General features: G+C 57.3%; 2 protein-coding genes across 2 annotated transcripts; one reads left to right on the top strand and one right to left on the bottom strand.

Moving 5' to 3' along the window:
- Positions 1-657: 657 nt before the first annotated feature.
- On the bottom strand, positions 658-15,883 carry TADA2B (transcriptional adaptor 2B). The gene is made up of 2 exons (XM_057706309.1): positions 15,535-15,883; positions 658-3,975 (listed from the first exon to the last, which is right to left on the bottom strand). Exons 1-2 carry the CDS (start codon positions 15,802-15,804, stop codon positions 2,983-2,985), a joined length of 1,263 nt encoding a protein of 420 aa, XP_057562292.1. The 5' UTR covers positions 15,805-15,883; the 3' UTR covers positions 658-2,982.
- Positions 15,884-16,209: 326 nt separating this feature from the next.
- Positions 16,210-18,725, top strand: CCDC96 (coiled-coil domain containing 96). The gene has a single exon (XM_057706308.1). The coding sequence runs from the start codon at positions 16,434-16,436 to the stop codon at positions 18,078-18,080; it is 1,647 nt and encodes a 548-aa protein (XP_057562291.1). The 5' UTR covers positions 16,210-16,433; the 3' UTR covers positions 18,081-18,725.
- The last annotated feature ends 795 nt before the right edge of the window (positions 18,726-19,520 follow it).

Genomic DNA, 19,520 nt, shown 5'->3' with positions numbered 1-19,520 from the left:
AAAGGCAGCAGCGTGGCATACTGAGAATCAGCTGAGAGTAGTTACGCCTGCTTTTTACACTCGGGCTGTGAGCGCATCATTTTGCTTCCCTGGATTCATCTGTAAAAAGAGAGTGATTAAGAAAAGTAATTTTCAAACTAATGTCTGTGAATGTGTGCAGTCCCTTCCCCTCCCTTTTCAGCTGTAACTGCACCTGCTGACAGGTGTGCTAAACCTAGAGGTGGTCTCGCTCAGATGTGATGAACTATTTGTTTACTGTTCACTCATCCACAGTCACCACTAACAGGAAAACTTGACACTGGCAATTAAAGACCCGTGGGCCACACTCTCGTCGAGTTCCTGGGTTTTGCGTCACTGCGGCCTGGATTCGCGGCGCAGTGCAGCTGACGGAGCCAGCGCTGTCTGCCCACCACAGCCTTTCACAGCCTGGCTCCACGGGAGCTCTGGGTGTTCCTCTACTGTCAGGCAAGGAGGGCTGGCGTGAAGGGTTTTCTGCGTATTGAAATCTGTTTTAACTCACAGTTTGGAGGAAAAACTGTTGTGACACAGAAGTGCCACACTAAGCCATGTCACAGGCGGTCCCCCATCCTGATTCTGAAGGCTGGCTCACACCACCTACGAGACTGAAAGGCTGAGGCCCCAGGACAGGCGGGAAAAAGCAAGCAGTGACACTCTTTGGTTCTCAACCTGTTTAATATGTAAAAGGGAAATCAGAACGGTAGGCAGAGTTTGGGTTTTAATACATTCTCGGAATGTTGGCCACCCAGAGCATTATTCTGAATAGCTGATTATCTTTTGTGACTCAAAGAGTTTAAATTTTGAAAAGACCTAATTCCATGGGATTATGGTGACTAATTCATCATAAGAATTAAATATAGAAATGTAAAGGCTCCGCGCTAACAGCAGGGTAGAGACTAAGGTGACAGGAACAGCTGGAGTTGATGGGATAAGAGGCAACCTATCATAAAATTACATTTCCCTTGTAAGAAAGTGTGAACACTTCAACATAAATTATACATTCATCATGGTGTTTAAAAACAGTCAAGCCTAAATAACTTCTTCATACCCTCAGAAAGATATGCATACGGAAAACCTGCTTAAACACAGAGGTTTTCACCTGACAGCTCTCAGCCAGGGCCTTGCACATTTGCAGGGAGCTTTTACTTCTCAAGCTTAATGAAAGTCTGGCAATCACTTTATATAAAAATAAGACAATTTAAAACCTCACCAAACTAGGAATTTGATGTAGAAAAATCAATGACATCAACGTAGCTACAGCCAGCAGTCCTCAAACTTTAGCCCACACAGCTCCATGGACCCCACCCCTACAGTTTCTGAGGCCTGGGCAGGGCCTGAGTACCTGAATATCTAGCAGATTCCCAGGGGATGCTGACACTGATGGTCCAGGAACCCCAGGTGGGAACCACCGGCTGGGACAGCTGTGAAAATGTAGCACTGTCTCCATCTCTGCTCAGTGGGAGACAGGCCCCACTCTCTCAGCTGCAGTTACCTGCAGGGACAGTGTGGAGGTGGCCTCGGGAGGAACCACCGCCTACTACTTCCTGCAGTCAAAGGGATGTCCTGGGCTCATTACTAGGTCACAGGGAGCATTTCTGTGCTAGCATGCAATGCAGTTTACAACTGAAGCCATACCCAGTATATCTGAAGTGTTTATTTAATGCTGAAAACCTTATCCTAGGGTGTAAGGATGTAAAAAGAAAGGAAAAGGCACCGTAATTAAGTCGTTCTTGGAAATGAGGTGTTTTTTTGTTTTTTTTTTTTTTCTTTCTTTCTTTCAAATAACTTGACTGTAATGTAACTTCAAGCCCAAACATTCTGGGAGGTAAACAGTCTTAGTAGCTCTGAGGGAGAGGCAGGATGGGCCCCGGGAGAAATGGGGTGCTGGGGTCTGGCCAGTCCACTGACTCTAAGGCAGGGCTGTGGATACAAGAGGCACGAGCAGCGGGAAGACAAAGGACTCCTCGAGTTCCAGAAGGCAGGTACCACGCACGTTCGTGAAACAGCGCCCCTGAAAACATCTCTACAGGGCTGGGCAGAAGCGCCTCTGCGCCCTGGCCTCGAGGCCCCCGGGAGCCCCTCCCACCCTCCCCTAGCCGAGCACTGGATGCCACCCCGAGTGAGACACGTGGCCAATCTTAGTAAAAGAGTTACTCGCAACTGGGGTGAAAACCCTGGAGGGAGCTAGTGCCAGAATCCAGAACTCTCCGCCGTGACCTCTCTAACATGAGTTCTTCCAAGTAAAATGCACACAAGTTCTAAGAGCAAGAAGCACCCCCAGCGTTCTGGCGGTCTGTGCTGGTCCCGCGTCCCCCGAGACCCCGGGGAGCCTGCCAAGGGCCCCACTCCTCCCACAGGGAGCCCCCAGAAACAAGCCGGGGCGGTCGGACGCGGGAGGTGCAGGCGCACACTCTGCCGCTGCCAGCGGTTACCGGGGAGCCCAGCTCGGCCAGGCTGTTGAAGCCCCGATTCCTCCTCTCAAGTCCCTGCGGCGCCCCGCCCTGTCCTTCCCCGCCGCCTCCCCCTGCCCGGCCCGGCCCCCGTCTAAAGTGCGCCCGGGGGTCGCGGGCGGCCGCGGGGCAGCCGCCCGGGCTCGGGTCCCAGGGTGGAGCTGGCGGCCCGGCAGGGGAGGGCGTCCCTCTACCCACAGCACGAGAGTCAGGAACCAAAGGGAAGAAACTCACAAACAGAAGGGAATTACCCAATCTCATAATATTCTCCAAACTGAACACTTAATGGCAGATCGTCCTCTTAAAGTATTACTTTTAGGACTAAGGTAAAATATACATATATTTGTCTCCCCCACGATCCGATATAAGAGTGTTTCTATTGCTTCTTCTGAGGGCCGTAAAAAGACTTTATATCCTAAAAAAAGAACTCACTTTGTTTAAAAAAGAGCAACAATGGGGAGAGCGTCTCCTCGGCCCTCCCTGGGCCCGGCCCTCGGCCCGCGGCGCCTCGGCCTCAGGACGCGTCCCGGGCTATCCAGCCGCTCTCCGTGAGGAAGTTCAAAATCCGCTTCTTGAGCACCTTGTCCAGGTAGCCGGGCAGGCGGCTCTTGGCGGGCACGCCCTGCCGCCGCTGCAGGTGGTCCTTGATGATGATGGTCTTCACGGTCACGTAGCGCGCGGGGCTCAGGCCCAGGGAGCCGCACAGCACCTTCTCGCGGTCCGACAGCAGCTCGAAGCCCGGCAGGTGCTCGATGGCGGCGAGCTCGCCGTCCTTGCCGTCCTCCTTCCCGCGCCGGGCGCCGGCCGCGCTCTTGTTCTCCTTGCGCTTCTCGCGCTTGTGCCGCGCCGCCTCGTACTCGGCCGACTCCTCCATCTTGGTGATGCCGTTGCGCCGGTACCGCTGCAGCTCCCGGATCTTGGCGCGCAGCATCTTCTCCTTGTGCATGTTCTCAAACAGGTCGTCGAACTCCTTGCAGGACATGAACTGGTAGAGCGGCCGCAGCTTCATCCGCAGCTCCCGCTCCTCCTTGGTGACCTTGCGCTTGGCCGCCTTCTCCTTCTCCTTCTTGTCCTTGCCCAGGAAGGCGGGCACCAGGTTGTAGTCGCGCGCGATGTTCTTGCGCCGCTGCCGCTCCTTGAGCTTCCGCACGTACATGTCCACGTGCGCGCGCTTCAGCTCGATCTCCACGTCGTCGTCGTCGTAGTTGACCGAGAGCCCGCTGATAAGCGTCTCGGCGTCCTGGTCGTACTCGATCTCGTAGTCGTCCCGCAGCGGCATGTAGCCCAGCTGCTGCTGCTCGGCCACCGAGATGTCTAGGGGAGGCAAGGGGGTGGTGAGGCTGGGAGACAGGGGGCCTCCACTGGGGCAGGTGTGGTCTGTCACCCGATTGGGGATGGTGTCGGGGATGCAGGCTTTCCCCAGGTTTCCGTGGATGTACATGCTTACATAATGCTCCATCACTTCCTGGGGAGTCCGGGAAGCGCCCACGTGAGCAGCCATATCCTCCTACAATGACAAAGGTCAGAGGTCATTTTCAAAGTCAGCATCAGACTCCGGGTTTGCTCGAATTCCCTTAACACTTTCACAGAGGTTCACCTGACCTACTTCCTGTGACATCAGTATGGTCCCCTCCCCGGAGATGCTCCTGCAGCTCTCTCGGGCTGGTCATGTGGATGTGGCGCTGAAGGGAACCTCCGGGATCCCACCCGTGAGGAGGGAGGGTGCAGAGGGGCTGACGTGCCTGGGGTCATGGCGCGGGTTGGCAGTAGAGCGAGCTGGAACCCACACCTGAGATCCCAGCTCTTCTCCTGGTTCCCCAAGAGGGCGAGCAGAGGCCCCTGGCACGGCCGTCCTGCCCGCCGGCTCTCTGGCTGAGAGGACTCGGGCGGGCAGTCAGGGCCCTGGGGTGCTGCCTCGGCCCAGTCCACCTCTGCATCCTCAGAAGAGAGGGCAGACATGCCTGGGTCTCTACCGCACTGCCCGCCTCCCAACAGAAAGGGCCAAGGCTCCGTCTTTGACACCCCAGCCCCAAAGGCCAGTGTGTCCCTCTGCTAGGTGGCGGTCAGGTGACTGGGAAAGAGCCTCTCAAAGGGGGCGGCAGGCCATCACTTCTGACAGCCCCCAAGGTCTGGCAGCTGGAAACCTGCCTGGGCTGCAAGCAGGCGTTCACTCCTACAGAAGGGACCCGCCCGTGAGCACAGGGTTATTAGCGGGAGGAAATTGTACAACTCCCTCAATCTTTTCCTTCTGCCAAGAGGCCTCTTCCTTAGAGTCAACCGCTAAAGCCACTTCAGAAAGTCACTGCCCAAAATGCGCACTCATTCTCCGGCAGCCACTCAGCACCCTGCCCGCCCTCCTCTGCCCTCCCGCTCTGGCCGGGGCGCCGCACAGGCTGCCTCCGCCCCAGAAACACGCACCCCCCCCCGAGATAGGGATGGTCCCTGCGTCCCCAAAGGCCAAACTGGAACCCAAGAGACCAGCCGGTCCCCTCGGGCACCGACGGGAGGGAAGTATTGGGGAGGACCCGTGGCACAATGACCAGACCTGGCGACCCGGCCCTGCCGGCCTCTTCCCACAAAGTGCCACGCAGAGGGCGGGGCTCAAAGGCACCGGAACAGAGAAGGCAAAACCAGGACTTCACCTGCAAGGCTCTATCTGAGCACCATGAAAGGAAAAGGGAAGATCAGAGCTCAATCTAGGCTGTCTCATGGAGAAACGGCATGGTTTCTGCTTCAAAAATCACTCTTAGCATCAACTCTGTCATTATTCTTCCCAGGAAGCATTTCGTCCAAACAAAACAACACAAAAGCAAGTCACGACCATTCCCAACAGCTACTGTCACTGACCCAGGCTGGCCACTCCCACCTCGGAGCCTCAGTCCTCACAGTAAAGGAGCAGGAGGGCCCCCTCAGCAGCCGGCAAGGCGCTGCGGGATGGCCACGCTCTTCCCCCCACCCCACCTTGGGACCAAGGAGCCCCCATGATACACTGGGAAGACACTGTCCCTGACACGCGTGCGAGACAGCGGGGTGTCTGGGGAGCGGGATGCCCACCTGCACCTGGTCTGAGCTGCCGGCGCCGGGCGGGCGGCCAGAGGTGTGGGAGCTGTGCCCGCCTCACCCTCTCCGCAGCTTCCACCAAGGCTGTGTGGGTAGGAATTTGGGCTCCAGACCTGGGCCCCGTCCCTGGTCCAGTGCTGAGAGAGCTCTGCCCTCAACAAGCCTGCTGTCCGCCGTGAGCCCCAGTGATCTGCCTCCCAGAAGTCATCAGGTGCTCAGCGCACCACACTGGGGGTGAATTTAAACCCTGCAAGAAGGATTCTGAGTAGGAAAGTCCCATCTGACCAAACCAAGGAATTTTTCTTGATCTGTCTGAAGTCCTGACACCCTGGGAACAGACAGCAGCGGGTGGAGGCAGCAGCAAGCCTGGGAGCCCCAGGCCAGGACACGAGGCGCCTCCTCCCAGAGAGGGCTCCTGGGGCCTCGCGGGGTTCCCTCCCGCGTGAGACAGCGGAGAACACACACCACTGCCCTCGGGCAAAAGCGGCTGGCAGACTGAATGCTCTCTGCCTGTGGTGCCTCAGACCCTTTCTAAGGACACGCAACCCCAGCCCTGTTACCCAGGGCATCGGGCAGGGTTGGGAGGCGGCCCCGTCACTGCATACCTTCTCATGACTTAGCGTTTTCCACATTATGAGTATATCGCCCATTTTTAAAGCTAAGGAAACATCTCAAGCAGGAAGAAGCATCAGGAGAGGGGACCCTGATCCATGCTCTGTTCACCACGGTGAGGCCAGGACGTGGCGCCCCGCCCGCATCGCCAGGGCACAGCAACCAACCCCAAATTACAGACACCCCACAGGTACCAGGCCAGTGCTCCTCACACGCGTCCCAGGCGCAGAGACGTAGAAGGAAGTGTGCAGACCCAGACCGGAGGAGACCTGGCAGGACCCCGGCCCGTCTGTGCGCAAGGTAATGGTTCTGGGCCAACACTGACTTCCCGTACTGAGCAGATACAAGATGCTCAATTTCGGGAGGGATCTGGGGAAGGCATATGGGAACTTTACGTAATATTTTTTCACTTTTTTGAATAAAACTAAAAGTGTTTTAAGTAAAGTTAAACTCTGCCTCAATTCTCTGTTTAAACAGGTCTAAGATCTTCACCCAAAATATTTAAAGAAAAAAAAAAATGCAGAGGCCCTAAAAGCGATGCCTCTCGCATTCTGGGAGGCAGCTCCCTGGCAGCACACAGGTGCGGTTACCCTGCGTTCACAGGCAGGTGGCGACACCCCGGATGTGTTCACAGCACCCCGTCTTGCTCTGCAAACATTCACACTCCCGGGGCTGTGTGGAGGCGGTGGGTGGCCTGGGTTCCCAGCCCCGCCAGGCAAGCAGGCCAGACGGCTGTGGCCCCTGCGCTGACACCTCAATTATCCAGCTCCTCTTTAGGGTAACAAAGGGGTCTCTGGCTCCAGATGGACCCAGGCGATGGGTATTTATGAAGCCACAAATCAGTGGGGCTAGCGCCCTGTCACCAGGAGCCCAAGGTCTCCCATCAGCAACCACCTTAGCCACTGCTTAAGGAAGATCACTGCTGGAGAGACACTGGCCGTCAGCCAGTGCTGAGAGAATCGCCCCCCAGGGACCAGCACGTCAGCTTAATGACCAGGAGGAAGGCCCAGGAAAGCACACAAGATCCTAATCTCCAAGGACTGTGAAACAGTGAGGGTCAGGATAGAAGAGCCTAAATGAGAGCGATGACCCAGCTCTGATTCTAACAGGACTCCACGGAGGACAGGCAGGTTCAGGGAAGCGAAACCATAGTGATGAACATATTTTAAAAGACGACGGTTAAAAACAGCAACAGCTACAGCACTCCTGCCAGGGGCCCAGCCTCCTGGTTGTCACGTCCTTCAATCTTTACGTGTCAGTGGCCACACAAGACCAGCCCATGCAAGGGAGACAAGTGTCCCATCACCGAATTACAGCGTCACATGTGACAGCAGAAGACTGACTGGGAGGGAGGTTCTTTCCCTCACATGTTCAAGGTCATAGTTGTTGCTTAACCTGGAAGGATGGACAGACAGATGGACAGAAGGATGGATGGATGGAGGGACATGAACAGAAGGAGGGATAGACAGACAGACAGCAGGGCAGGCAGAAGCAACAGAAGTGAGTTTGGGGGAAAGAGATTTGAAGAGAAAGTTCAAGTACAGCTAAAACTAAACAAGGAACACACCTGCATCCTGAGGTTGGGGCCCTTCCCACCGCAGCACTTCGTAACATGCCGGTAAACAGCCCAGAGTCTACGAGGTTTGTCTTCTACACACTAATTTAGAAAAAAAGAGACTCCCGTCTTTGGAAAAACATGAGGAGATTTAGGTATGCTGCTTCCTTAAGTCCTTTGAAAAAGAAAGCAAAACATGTCTCAGACCCTGAACTGGGCCTGTGAGGTTGACCTTCCAAGGTCACTAGACTCAGGCCAGGACGCAGCCTCTCCAGGAAAGGAAGCAGGCCCCAGTGGGCAACAGCTCCACCGCGCTCTCTGGCTGCTCTGCACGCCCTCCCTCCGGCCCTTCCAGGGCGCACTCGTGCCAGCCTCCAGCACCTGAGCACGGCAAGGAAGAAGGAACAGTCGGGAGAATCATCAGGGCTGCAGGCTGGCAGTGCCCGCCAGCAGGGCTGCCTCAGGGTCCCCCCGCCACGCTCCGCGCCCGAGGCCCCCTCTGCCCCTCCTGACCTGGACGTGTGCTCGCGGGCTGCTGTGCCGACACCCGCCAGACAAAGGCCAACTATCCCCCACGTGCAGAGGCAGGGCTGGGCTTCGGCACCTGCTCCCGGCGCCACCCCCCACTGCTGCGTAACCGGGACAAATCACTTCATTTTCTGTGCCCCAGTCTCCCTGTCGGAATTATGGACGTAACACTGCTACGTCCTTCACGGGACAGTAGGGGGTTAAATGAGGTAATACACGCACAGGGCTCGGCCAGGGATGGGCAATGTTTGCCCCCACGGATGCCTGCTCTTAGTACTACTACCAAGCTGTCAGCACCACTTCCACAGCCAGTATTTATCCTCAAGACCAGATCATCTCCTCCAGGAAGGCTTTGAGGATCCCCAGAGCCAGGTTCAGATACTGGCTCTATTACTTACTAGTGTAGATCTGTAACTCCTCCATCTTAAAGGGTTTTGTCAGGATAAAACAAAAGTCACCATGAATAATAACAGTTAACATTTACGAGCTTTTGGGACTTCCCTGGTGGCGCAGTGGAAAGGACTCTGTGTTCCCAATGCAGGGGGCATGGGTTCAGTCCCTGGTCAGGGAACTAGATCCCACATGCATGCCACAACTAAGGAGGCTGCCTGCCGCAACTAAGACCCAGCAAACCAAATAAATGAATATTAAAATATATATATAGTGTGTGTATACATAAATTTCAAAAAAAAAAAAATTTACGCGCTTTTAAGCATGTCACTTCATTTCATCCTCCTAGCAGTTCCCACGAGGCATCACGACTTTCACTCCCCATATTTCACAGATGAGGAGAATAACCGGTGAAGCTGCCCCCCAGTGCACAGGCCAGCACCTGCCCACCCCAGGGGAAGTGGCACAGCACACACCAAAAGCGGGCCGTGCAGTCAACTGCTTTCTGAGATTTAAAAAAGGCACCACAAGGCCACACCGCCGGGCTCCCGCTCTCCCCTCCAGACAGCCCACATCCCAGAAGGGTGGCCCCGGCTCCCTCTCTAACCTCCAAGATGCGTGGGGGGCACTGCGGGACCTACTTCTTTTCCAGGCAGAGAATTCAGTCCAATCTTTGTGCACAAACCAGTGCCTTTACAGAACGACTACCTCCAGCATCACAGAGCATCCTTCCTGTGCAGGCTGGGGTTCGCTCTGGAGCACCCTGAGGCGCGCACACCCTTTCTCGGCTGGCAGCGTCTGCCTGCGAGGCGGAGGTGGAGGCCCGGAGGCTGGCTTCGCTCCCAAGGCTCCGGGGCCAGGCCTGGGGCGGGGCCTGTGCTGCACCTCCCGAGGGAGACGGGGCTCCAGCTTCCTTTTTGTTTAACGGAAGAAGCCTCAAGGGGACAGAAGCAACCAGAAGGCCCACCACGTGAACCTGTGGCCCAGGGGGGCCGGCGGGGGGAGGGGTGGCAGACACCACAGGAGCAGCCAGGACGCTGCAGGGGCCCGGGGGCAGCAGAGGGAGCGCAGCCTGCGGGGCCAGGAGAGCACAGCGTCCAAGGCCGAGGAGGGAGCATCAGAGCCGCTGGCCCAAAGGGCACTCCGCGGCCCCCCACCCCCAACAGCTCTCCTGGCGCCCAGAGGAGGGACACCCCCTGCCCAGCCCGGCCGGGCCTGTGAAGAGGGATGTGAGCAGGAGCCCTGGCACGAGCCTCCCTCAGTGGCTCCTCACACAAGTCCTCCTTCCCCGTGGACTGAACCTGGGCTTCGGACCTGGCCCCAGGCCTGCAGCCCTGCCTGGGCCTCCGCGCCCTCGTGCCCTCATGCACCCTCCTCCCCGGACCAGCTGCGAGGACCGGCGGCCGAGCCAGCCCCCTGCGCTGGAGTCCAGAGCACTCACATGGGGCCCCAGACGCAGCCATTTCCTCCTCCAGCCCGGGTCGGCCACCTCTCACTCTGAAGAGAACAGCCTGCCTGCCTCTCGCCACCACTCTGCATCCTCGGCCCAGACCCTGCCCTGCCTTCCCGTTCGACCCCTCCTCCAGAGGCCGGTGACTAACACTGGTCTCTCGTCTGTGCTTCCAGGTCATCAGCCACTCCAGGGGCCACCACTCCTGTCTGCTAGGTTTTTTAGCTGGAAAGTTCTGCAAGCCTCCCCGTCAGTTCCAGGTTCCCTGTCCGCCTCCCTAAACTCACTCAGAATTCACCAACTCACATAGGTGACTGGCCCTCAAGGGGACTAAAGCCTCTCAGGTCAAATCAGGCTACCTGGGAAAGAGCTTCTAAAAGCTGCGAGCCCCACGGCAAAAACAGCATGGCAGGTCCTCAAGAAAACACACACAGTTACCTTACGACCCAGCAATTCCACCTCCTGGTATTTACTCAAAATAAGGGTTCCAGCAGGTATCGGCACACCTGTGCTCACTGCGGCATCACTCCAAGGGCCGAAAGCGGAAGCAACCCAGGTGACCAGCAGTGGATGACCGGGCAAACAAAACGTGGTCCGTGCACACAAGGGAATATCATTCAGCCTTAAAAAGGAAGGCAGTTCTGACACCTGCTACAACACTGACCAACCTGGGAAATATGATGCTCAGCGAAACAAGCCAGTCACAAAAGCACACACGTTACACGAACCCACTTATGTGAGGTGCCTAGAACAGACAAACCCGCAGAAACACAAAGTAGACGAGCAGCTATGAGGGGCTGGGGAGGCGGAAATGGGGGTTCGTGTTTAACGAGGAGAAAGTTCCTGTTCATGGAGATGAAGGGTCCTGGGGATGATGGGGGTGACGGCTGCCCAGCGTGTGTGTACTTGATGCCACTGAACTGAGCACTTACAAACGGTTAACACGGTGGAGTTTATCTTATGTATATATATTTTTTTATTTTAATAAATAAATAAATTAATTAATTGGCTGCTCTGGGTCTTTGTTGCTGAATGTGGGCTTTCTCTAGTTGTGGAGAGCGGGTGGCTACTCTTCATTGTGGTGCGTGGGCTCCTCACTGCGGTGCCTTCTCTTGTTGCGGAGCATGGGCTCCATAGTTGTGGCTGGCGGGCTCTAGAGCACAGGCTCAGTGATTGTGGCACACGGGCTTAGTTACTCCATGGCAAGTGGGATCTTCCTGGGGCAGGGATCAAACCCGTGTCCCCTGCATTGGCAAGCAGATTCTTAACCACTGCGCCACCTAGAAAGTCCCAAATTTTATGTTATGTATATCTTACCACAATAAAAATATATACATTTTTAAAAATAATGAAAGTTTTCAAAGCCACATGCCTTACTCTGCATCAGAGGTTCTTAAAGTAGGGTCCCTGGGCCAGCGGCAGCAACAACGCCTGTGAAGTTGCTGGAAATGGAACTTCTCACACCAAGCCCCAGACCTACTGCCTTCAAAACCAGGACGGGGAGGGGGCAGGACGTGCGTTTAAGGAGCCCTCCAGGATGTTCTCAATCACACCGCTCTGCATAACCCTATTAATTCCAGCTGGTTTCTCCACCCAGGCTCTTCCTCCTCCTCCCCATCCTTAATGGCAATCAAGAACCCCACTGTCAGGAGGCTCACGGACTGGACTTCCCCGTTCCCACCAACACGCAGAAGGGACTTCTACCTTGTTGAGAAGGTGACCATTCTCGTGGTCCCCAAACGAGGCTCTGCTGACTCCCTACATCAGAACTCCCTGAGCATCTCTGTAAGCGCCTATTTCCAGGCCTCACCGGGGGATACTCTGTGCGTAGCACAGGGGCTGACGTGGAACGGGCCCCGGGGCCGTGCCGGACGCAGGACCCGCACAGCTCGGCGGTCACCCGCACTCGCAGCACCGCCCAGCCCGCGGGCACCCGCTGTCCCCGCGGAAGGAAACGCCCCTGTGCAGGGCATTCCACCTGCCTCCGAACGTACGCGCACGAGCACAAGGCCCCGCAGAGTCCACAGAGAGCCGCGCAGCCTTTTTCAACGTGCAATCTGGCTTCCAGGCCGGCTGGAAGCCCACGTCCCCCTAGGATCCTCCCGCCCACCGTGCGCACGAGCCGGGACTCCCTCAAACGGTTCGAGGCTACGGCAACCAGTGACCGAACGTGCGCCGCTGTCGTAGAGCATTTCGCCTTTGCGTTTACGTCCGCGTGTGTGTGTTGCAGCAGGATGTGTGTCTTCTAATTCTGAATCTGCACTGCGTCCACTGCGCGACCGGCTGCCCTCGGGGGAGGGCCTCAGCACCCACGGAGACGAGACCCTGTGGGCCCAGCTGCCGACCCTCCCCCGGTCTCGCCTTCACAGGTGTCCCCATCCCGCCCCCGCCCCGTCACTGTCGGCACTCCCCAGCCGGGCCCCCGCCCAGGGACAAAGTGCGAGCAAATGGCCCGTCCCCACACAGTCCACACGACCCCGCTTTCACCCGAACCACCGGAGCAAGCACAGTGAACGGTCGCAGCTTCCTCTACACCACCGTCTCCACGGCCTTTCTGCACACTCCACACCCAGCCCGTGAAACCCGGGTCCTGCGCCCACCCGGTCACCTTCCCCCTGCCCGTGCCACACACTCACCTCCCGCCAAGCCGGGTCAAGACCTTGCTCCTCAGTAAAGCCCCCTCCCGTCTCGCCAATGAGCTCCCAGCCTCCCACCCACAGTCCCTGTTGCTCCTACACCAGGAGGTTAAGGCCCAGACTCCGGAGTCAGCCTGCGTCTAAGCCCTGGCTCTACCACGTGGGAAGCTGGGGCATCCCGCACAGGTAGTTTAAGTTCTTGGAGTTGCTGTCCTTCAACTGTAAACTAAGAGCCACCCCACAGGGCTGCTAGGAGGAGCCTCACCCAGAACCGGTCCTTGCTCACAACAGCACGCGTGGGACACCACTGACCAGCACACACCTGGAAACAACACACATCTCAGAGCTGCAGAGGAGCTCTGATGAAGCACAACGAAGCTCAGGGTAAAGCAGCCCCAGAGAGCACAGCTACAGACAACAGAGCCCGCACCTCGGCGTGGCCTGTCGGCCTCCAGGCCTGGCTAGCCTCCCCCAGCACCCACCACCGGTTCAGCAAGGAGAAGCAACAGCTGAGCCTGCTGCCGACCTTGAATGACAATCTGCAGCTCCCAGGTGATTCACGTGCAAGTTTAAGTTTGAAAAGTACTGCTTTCAGGAACACCCTCCCAGCTTCCTCCAACACACTATAAATGTTTTAGTCCCCGGGGCTTGTTTTTCGAGTATGTTCCACAGTGCTGCAGGGAAGGCAGTGTAGACAGTGCAGCACACAAGCACAGACTCTGAAGTCAAACTATTCAGTTCGAACCTTGCTGCCCGGGGCTGCTGGGAAGATTGCGCAAGAAACGCACAAGCGCTCAGCACGGTGCCTGGCACCCGGCAAGGCCCTTGGTCCACGCGAGCTATTTTTAGCTGCTACTGTAGTGATAAGAGCTGCAAGGATGAAGTGGGGAAGGGAAGTCTCTCTGAGGCACTGATATGCAACTAGAAAGACCAGTCACCAGCCATGATTTGGGGGAAGAGCTCTCTAAGCAGAAATAGATGATCAAGGAGAATAGCAGCTGAGATCCCAGGGCTAGGCAGATACTGCAAGGCCCTGCAGGCCCTCATTTCCATCTGCGTAGAGCTGGAAGCCACTGAAGGTTGATGTGACGGGACATGTCCTCAAGGATCACTCTGATCCTGCTGCCTGGAATGGGCTGCAGGGCACAAGAATGAAGCAGAGGCCTGTCACAAGGCTCCGAAGTGGTCAGGAAAGAGATAAACATCAGCCTGGACTAAGGCTGTGACAAGTGGTTAGGTTCTGGAAATATTCTGAAGACAGGGCTGCTGCTGAACTGGACCTGGAAGCAAGCCCTGAGGATGGTTTTTCATTTGCAGCCCAAGTAACTGATCGAGGTGTGAGATTTGGGTCAAGGAATGTCGAGATGTCCAGGAGATAAGCTCCAGGACGTCAGGGATGGATTTGCAATCGAAGGCTGGGGCTCAGGGCAGAACTCCAGGCTCAGGACCAAATGCTCACAACACTGTAAGCCCCTGAAGACCAGGGGGAAGCCTTTCCTTCTGACTCCTTCACCATCGTATAATGTGCACAGAGCAGATGCTCAATACACAGTACTTCAGGACAAAATGAGATGGAGGGTTCTGACGGGTGGCAACCATGATGCTGGCGCCTAGGTGAGAATTTGCAGAGCAGAGCCTCTAAGGAGTTGGGAGAAGAGTAAAGATTCCAGGGCTATGGAATGGGTACTGGTCCCTGAAGACTGGTTCACCTTATATAAGGAAAAGCAAACAAATAAAGGCCGGGCAGGTATGGGAATGTGGGGAGAAGTGTGGAACGTCTTCCAGTAAGCTCAGAAGGAGGGGCATACGGTCATCCCTCGGTATCTGTGGGTTCAACCCCGTTTTGCCATTTTATACAAGGGACTGAGTACTGGAGGATTTTGGCGGCCTGGGAGGGTTCTGGAACCCATTCCCCTTGGATACCGAGGGACGGCTGTACTGGGGGAGAAGTGACAGCAAGATGAAATACTGGTTGCAGGGCAGCTGGAGGACCATCAAGTGGAAGGGTCTGGAAAGACGGAACTGGGGTCATGTCTCTCCTCCCTACTTCTCACAATGCCTGGAGGTGGCCGCACATCCCTGGCGGTTATGGACCAGAACACACGCAGGCTTCCCCCTTCTAACAGTGATGAAAGCTTCCGCTCGCAGAGACCAGCTAGAGTAGAGGCGCCACGCCTCTCTCTCAAGGAGCCGAATGTAAACGAATCCAGTCCAGTTCTCGCCTTTCCCTCTCAGATAAATGTCCCCACAGAAAGCTCCTGATAGATGAACAGCCCAAAACCCAGGACGGGCGCATCCCAGTTGACGCTCCCGTGGCGGAACCCACGGAGCCCTCCTCACACGGCGTCCTGGTGTCGCGGGGACGCGAGGATAAACGAGGGCCTGGCAGGGGGCACAGGCCACAAAAGCGAGCGGGGGCCATGAGGACAAGGTGAGCGCCTGCGAGGCGGGGGGAGAGGCCGCGGGCCCGCGGGAAGCTCGTGTGGCCTCCCCCACCCCTGTCCTCCGGGCGACACCAACGCCTTCCCCCGGCGCCTGCTGCTGTCAAGTCCGCGGCCCTGCCTGTGTCCCCCGGCTCCCGCGCGGTCCGCGGAGGCGCCGGGTCTCGCCCAGAGGTGCGCTCGGCTGACACCTACGCAAGTAATCCCGAAGGCTGGGAAAACGGCCCCGGCGTCAGGCAGCCACGGCCCGAACCCCCGCTCCGCTACTTCCTGCTGTGTGACCTTGGGCGGGTGGCTTCACCTCTCTGCGCCGGGTCCGGGGCGCGCCCTGGCCCCGCCCGCCGGCCCTCCGCCGCCGCGCCGACCCCGCAGGTGCGCCGAGCCCGCCGCTCACCCAGTTTCCGAAGCCGAACTGCTCGATGGCGTCCAGCAGCAGCTGCTCCTCGCGGCTGGTCCAGCCGCCCTCGGCCTCGGGCCCCCACAGCGTGAAGCGCCCGCCGTCCACCAGCTGGTAGCCGTGGTAGCGGCGGTGGTGGCCGATCTCGGCGCCGGCCGAGAAGCACTCGGGGCACAGCTCGATGTCCTGGCACTCGGTGCAGCGGAAGCGCAGCGGGCTCACCTCGGCCAGGCAGTACACGCAGTACTTCTTACCGAGCTCCGCCATCTTCCCCCGCCCGCCGCCCGCGCCCGCCGCCGCCGTGCCCGCCGTCAGCGCGCCGCCGTCCGGGCCCGCCGCCGCGCTCCGGCCACCGTCGCCCGCCGCCGCGGCCGCCGCCACCGCGCCGCCCCGCCCAGGCGCCGCCGGAGCCGGCCTGCCGGGCCGCGTCGCGCCTCAGCACGCAGGCGCCCTCGGGCCGGCCCGGCCGCCGCCACCGCCGCCGCCGCCGCCGCCGTCGCCCCGCTGCACCGCGCAGGCGCCCCGCGCGCGCCACCGCGCGGAGACCCGGCCCGCCGCTCTGCGCCTGCGCGCCCCCCGCGCCGGCCGCCCGTCGCCCCCAGCTCCTCCCCGACGCCCCGCCCCAGGCCGGGCGCGGGGAAAAGGGCGGAAAGGAAGCGAGGCGGGCACGCTACACCCCTCGCGGAGCGAGCCTACGCCGCCCGCCAATCAACGCTACCCGTCGTCCGTTCGCGGCCTCCCATTGGCCTGCTCTTGCCGGGAGGCGGGGAGAGGGGGGGCAGGGCGTCGGGCTGACGTCCAGCCAATCGCCGGGCCCACCGCGCGCGCCCCTGGTTGCCCCTGGAAACCTAACAGCCTGCAGCCCCGGTCCACCACGCCCGCCCGGCGGCAGGGAGATGGAGGAGCGCTCCGACCACACTGGGGACCCGGAGAAGGAATATGGAGATGTGGAGAGCCTGACCTCGCGGCTGTCCGGGATCAAGACCAGCTCTGGCCCCCAGTCCCCGGCCGAACCCGCGGAGCCGGGGCCGGAGGCCGTAGAGGCCTCAGAGGAAGGCGCCGAGCCGGCCGGGTCCCAGGAAGGGCCGGCGGCCTCCGAGGCTGCTGGCGAGGAGGGGCCCGGAGAGTCGGAGTGGCCGGCCGAGGACGAGGCGGAGGCCGAGCCGGCGGAGGCCGGGCCTGAGGAGCCAGCCAAGCCGGAGCCCGAAGGCGGCCCCAAGGAACCGGAGGAGCAGTGGGAGGAGGAGGAGGAGGACGACGACGAGGCGGCGGCGGAGGTGGCGGCGGAGCCGAGGAGGAAGGAAGTCCCATCGCAGGTGTCTCTGCGGCAGGCCACAGCCGGCAAGGAAGAGGCTGTGCCAGAACGAGAGGCTGAGCGGGAAGGACAGGTGGAGGAGGAGGGAGAAGAGAGCGAGGAGAGCGAAGGGAAGCCTGCGGAAGGAGGCCTGGGGAAAGGCAAGGACGCGCTGAGCGGTTTGGACGAGGGACTCGGGCTTGAGAGCTACGACTGGACTGAGGAGGTGCAGAAGCAGCAGGAGCAGCAGCTGCGCGCCGAGCTCCTGGAACAGTACCGCTCCCTGATGGTGGAGCGCGGCCGCTACCAGCGCTACAACATCTACCTGCAGCACAAGATCTTCGAGGCGCTGCGCAGGAAGAAGGGCCTGGATGCAGCCGAGGGGCCCGATAAGGGCGCGGAGCCTGAGGCCCCCGAGAAAGAGCAAGCATACCTACGCCATCTGGCCATGCTGGAGGATCTGAGGCAGCAGGAGGCAGACGACCTGCGCTGGTACCACCACGAGGTGGACCAGCTGAAGCAGGAGTGCAAAGAGAAGCTCTCCAGGGTGGAGAAGGAATGGCGAAGCTTCCAGGCACTCAAGAAGCAGGTGGTGATGCAGGCCATGGGCAGCTGTCGGATGAGGGGCGGGCGCCAGGCGGCTCTGCGAGAGGTGGAGCAGATCCAGGCGTTGGAGGATAAGAAGGAGAAGGAGATGAGCGCTGTGAGGCTAGAGAACGTGCAGCTGAAGCAGAGTCTGGTGCATTTTGAAACCAGGATGAGGGCCCAGGAGGACCTCACAGAGGGCCTGCTCCTTATAGATTTTGAACAGCTTAAGATTGAGAACCAGACCTTCAATGAGAAAGTTGAGGAGCGAAATGAGGAGCTTTTGAAACTGCGCAGCAAGGTGACCAACAACGTGCAAATAATAACCCATGTGAAGGAAAAGTTACACTTTATGGACATAGAGAATGCGTGTAAAAAGTCAGAGCTTATGGAGATCGAGGCACAGGTGGCTCTAAAGAGGGACATCTTGACCAAGACTAAGCAAGCCCGAGACAGCCTGCGGATCAGCAACCTGAAGCTGAATCAGAAGTGTGGGCTCCTGGGCAAGGAAGCCCTCCTTCGGGACATGGAAGAGAAAGTGGACAGGACTGAGGAGCTCAAACAGCGCTTGGGATCCCTGAAGCACCACCACACCGGGCTGATTCTGTCCTGCAGAGGCGTGAAGCAGAAGATTAGGGAGGCCAAGGCCTTTCTGCCCTCTTGACACGATTGATGGGAAGAGTCAGCAGAACGTCTTCAATCTCAGAAAACATCATCCTTCATTAACTCTTATTCTCCATTTGTCGCCACTCTTAAAAAGGCCTGGGACATTTAGGATGGAATTGTGTTTTGTGTTCTTAATTTTTCAGCTTCCAAATTAGTGCCGAGCATGAGATTGAGTTAGCACTCAGTTTATACAGGGTTAAGTAAAACAGAGAAACAAACAGGGATGATTTAATGTGCCTGACTCCTCATAAAAAGCTGTCAGAAGTCTTTTTGTATCTGAGCAACTCCATCGTCTCAGTGTCCTGACGCAGAGGAGAACTGTTCCTCCTCCATGTGTGAGAGGCGTCAACAGACAGGCAGGGTGCCGGAAAGATCCCGTGCAGTAAGCTCAGTATTAAATCCCCTCTGAATGTGTTGAACTGTGTGCTCCCGCGTCGCCGTCTCAGTTTGAACCTCACTAATAATTCCCTCAATCTAAAACTGTTTTGCCTGTAAGTAACACAAGCTCCTGGGGTAATAAAAAATACCCAGGAGCAGAATGAATGAGCACCAGGGGGAGGAGCCGACGTTCCTCATCTCTCCTTCTCCAGTGAAAGGAGGCTCAGTCTGCCTGCTTCACTGTGAACGTTTGTTTCTGGCTCAATGACAGTCTTCAATTCTAATGAAACGTTTTCTTGGATCCACTAAAGAAATGCATTGATCTGGACCAAAAAATGAAATTTTGTTTTCCAGGGAAGACAAAATGGTGACTGTGTTCTGCCAGGTGCAAAATATATGGAGGGTAGCTGCTGACTGTCCACAAGCCTTGTGTTTTCAGCGAGATATTCTCGGATCTTGGACGCTGACTGCGCACATGATTTTACCCTGTATCAAATATTAAAATGTCTATCATTCCTTGAGTTAATGTAAAAAACACCTGATAGGTCTATCTCCCGAACCCGGAAATCAGTGATGAAAATTTTCAGGTTTCTTTGATGCCTTTGGAGGTAGGGGCTTGGTTTTATTTCTTCTTAATCTTAGCTTGAATTTTGAGATGTGCACATTTGGGATTAAAAGTATTCTCCCACCCGTACACTTAAGAATAAGAAAGGTCATAAGAAGGGTGATCTTGCTTTTGGTGCTAAACACCTTCAGAAACCTCACTCTAGGCAGATGACTCGGTCGTGAGAGTATCAGAAGTTTCATCTTTTGATGACATGATTTTGTTTTCTAAAGTGTGTTCCCTTTAAAGCTGATAAAGATTGATTAAAATTCCTTTTCTAACTTCCACAGCATGAATACACTTTTTAAAAAAAATAATATGGTACCTATCAAAGCACACGAACGTACGAGGGGAGTAAAAAGCTTCGCCCTCCTGCTTGCAGTCTCTTTATCCCCCACCATTTTTGTCTTCTCGCCACCTTATTCATCAAGACCAAAGCGAAGCAGTGAATCACCA

This window comes from Hippopotamus amphibius, chromosome 13 (genome assembly GCF_030028045.1).
Source record: "Hippopotamus amphibius kiboko isolate mHipAmp2 chromosome 13, mHipAmp2.hap2, whole genome shotgun sequence".
Classification (NCBI taxonomy): domain Eukaryota; kingdom Metazoa; phylum Chordata; class Mammalia; order Artiodactyla; family Hippopotamidae; genus Hippopotamus; species Hippopotamus amphibius.
This window is presented reverse-complemented; position numbering and strand designations above follow the sequence as displayed.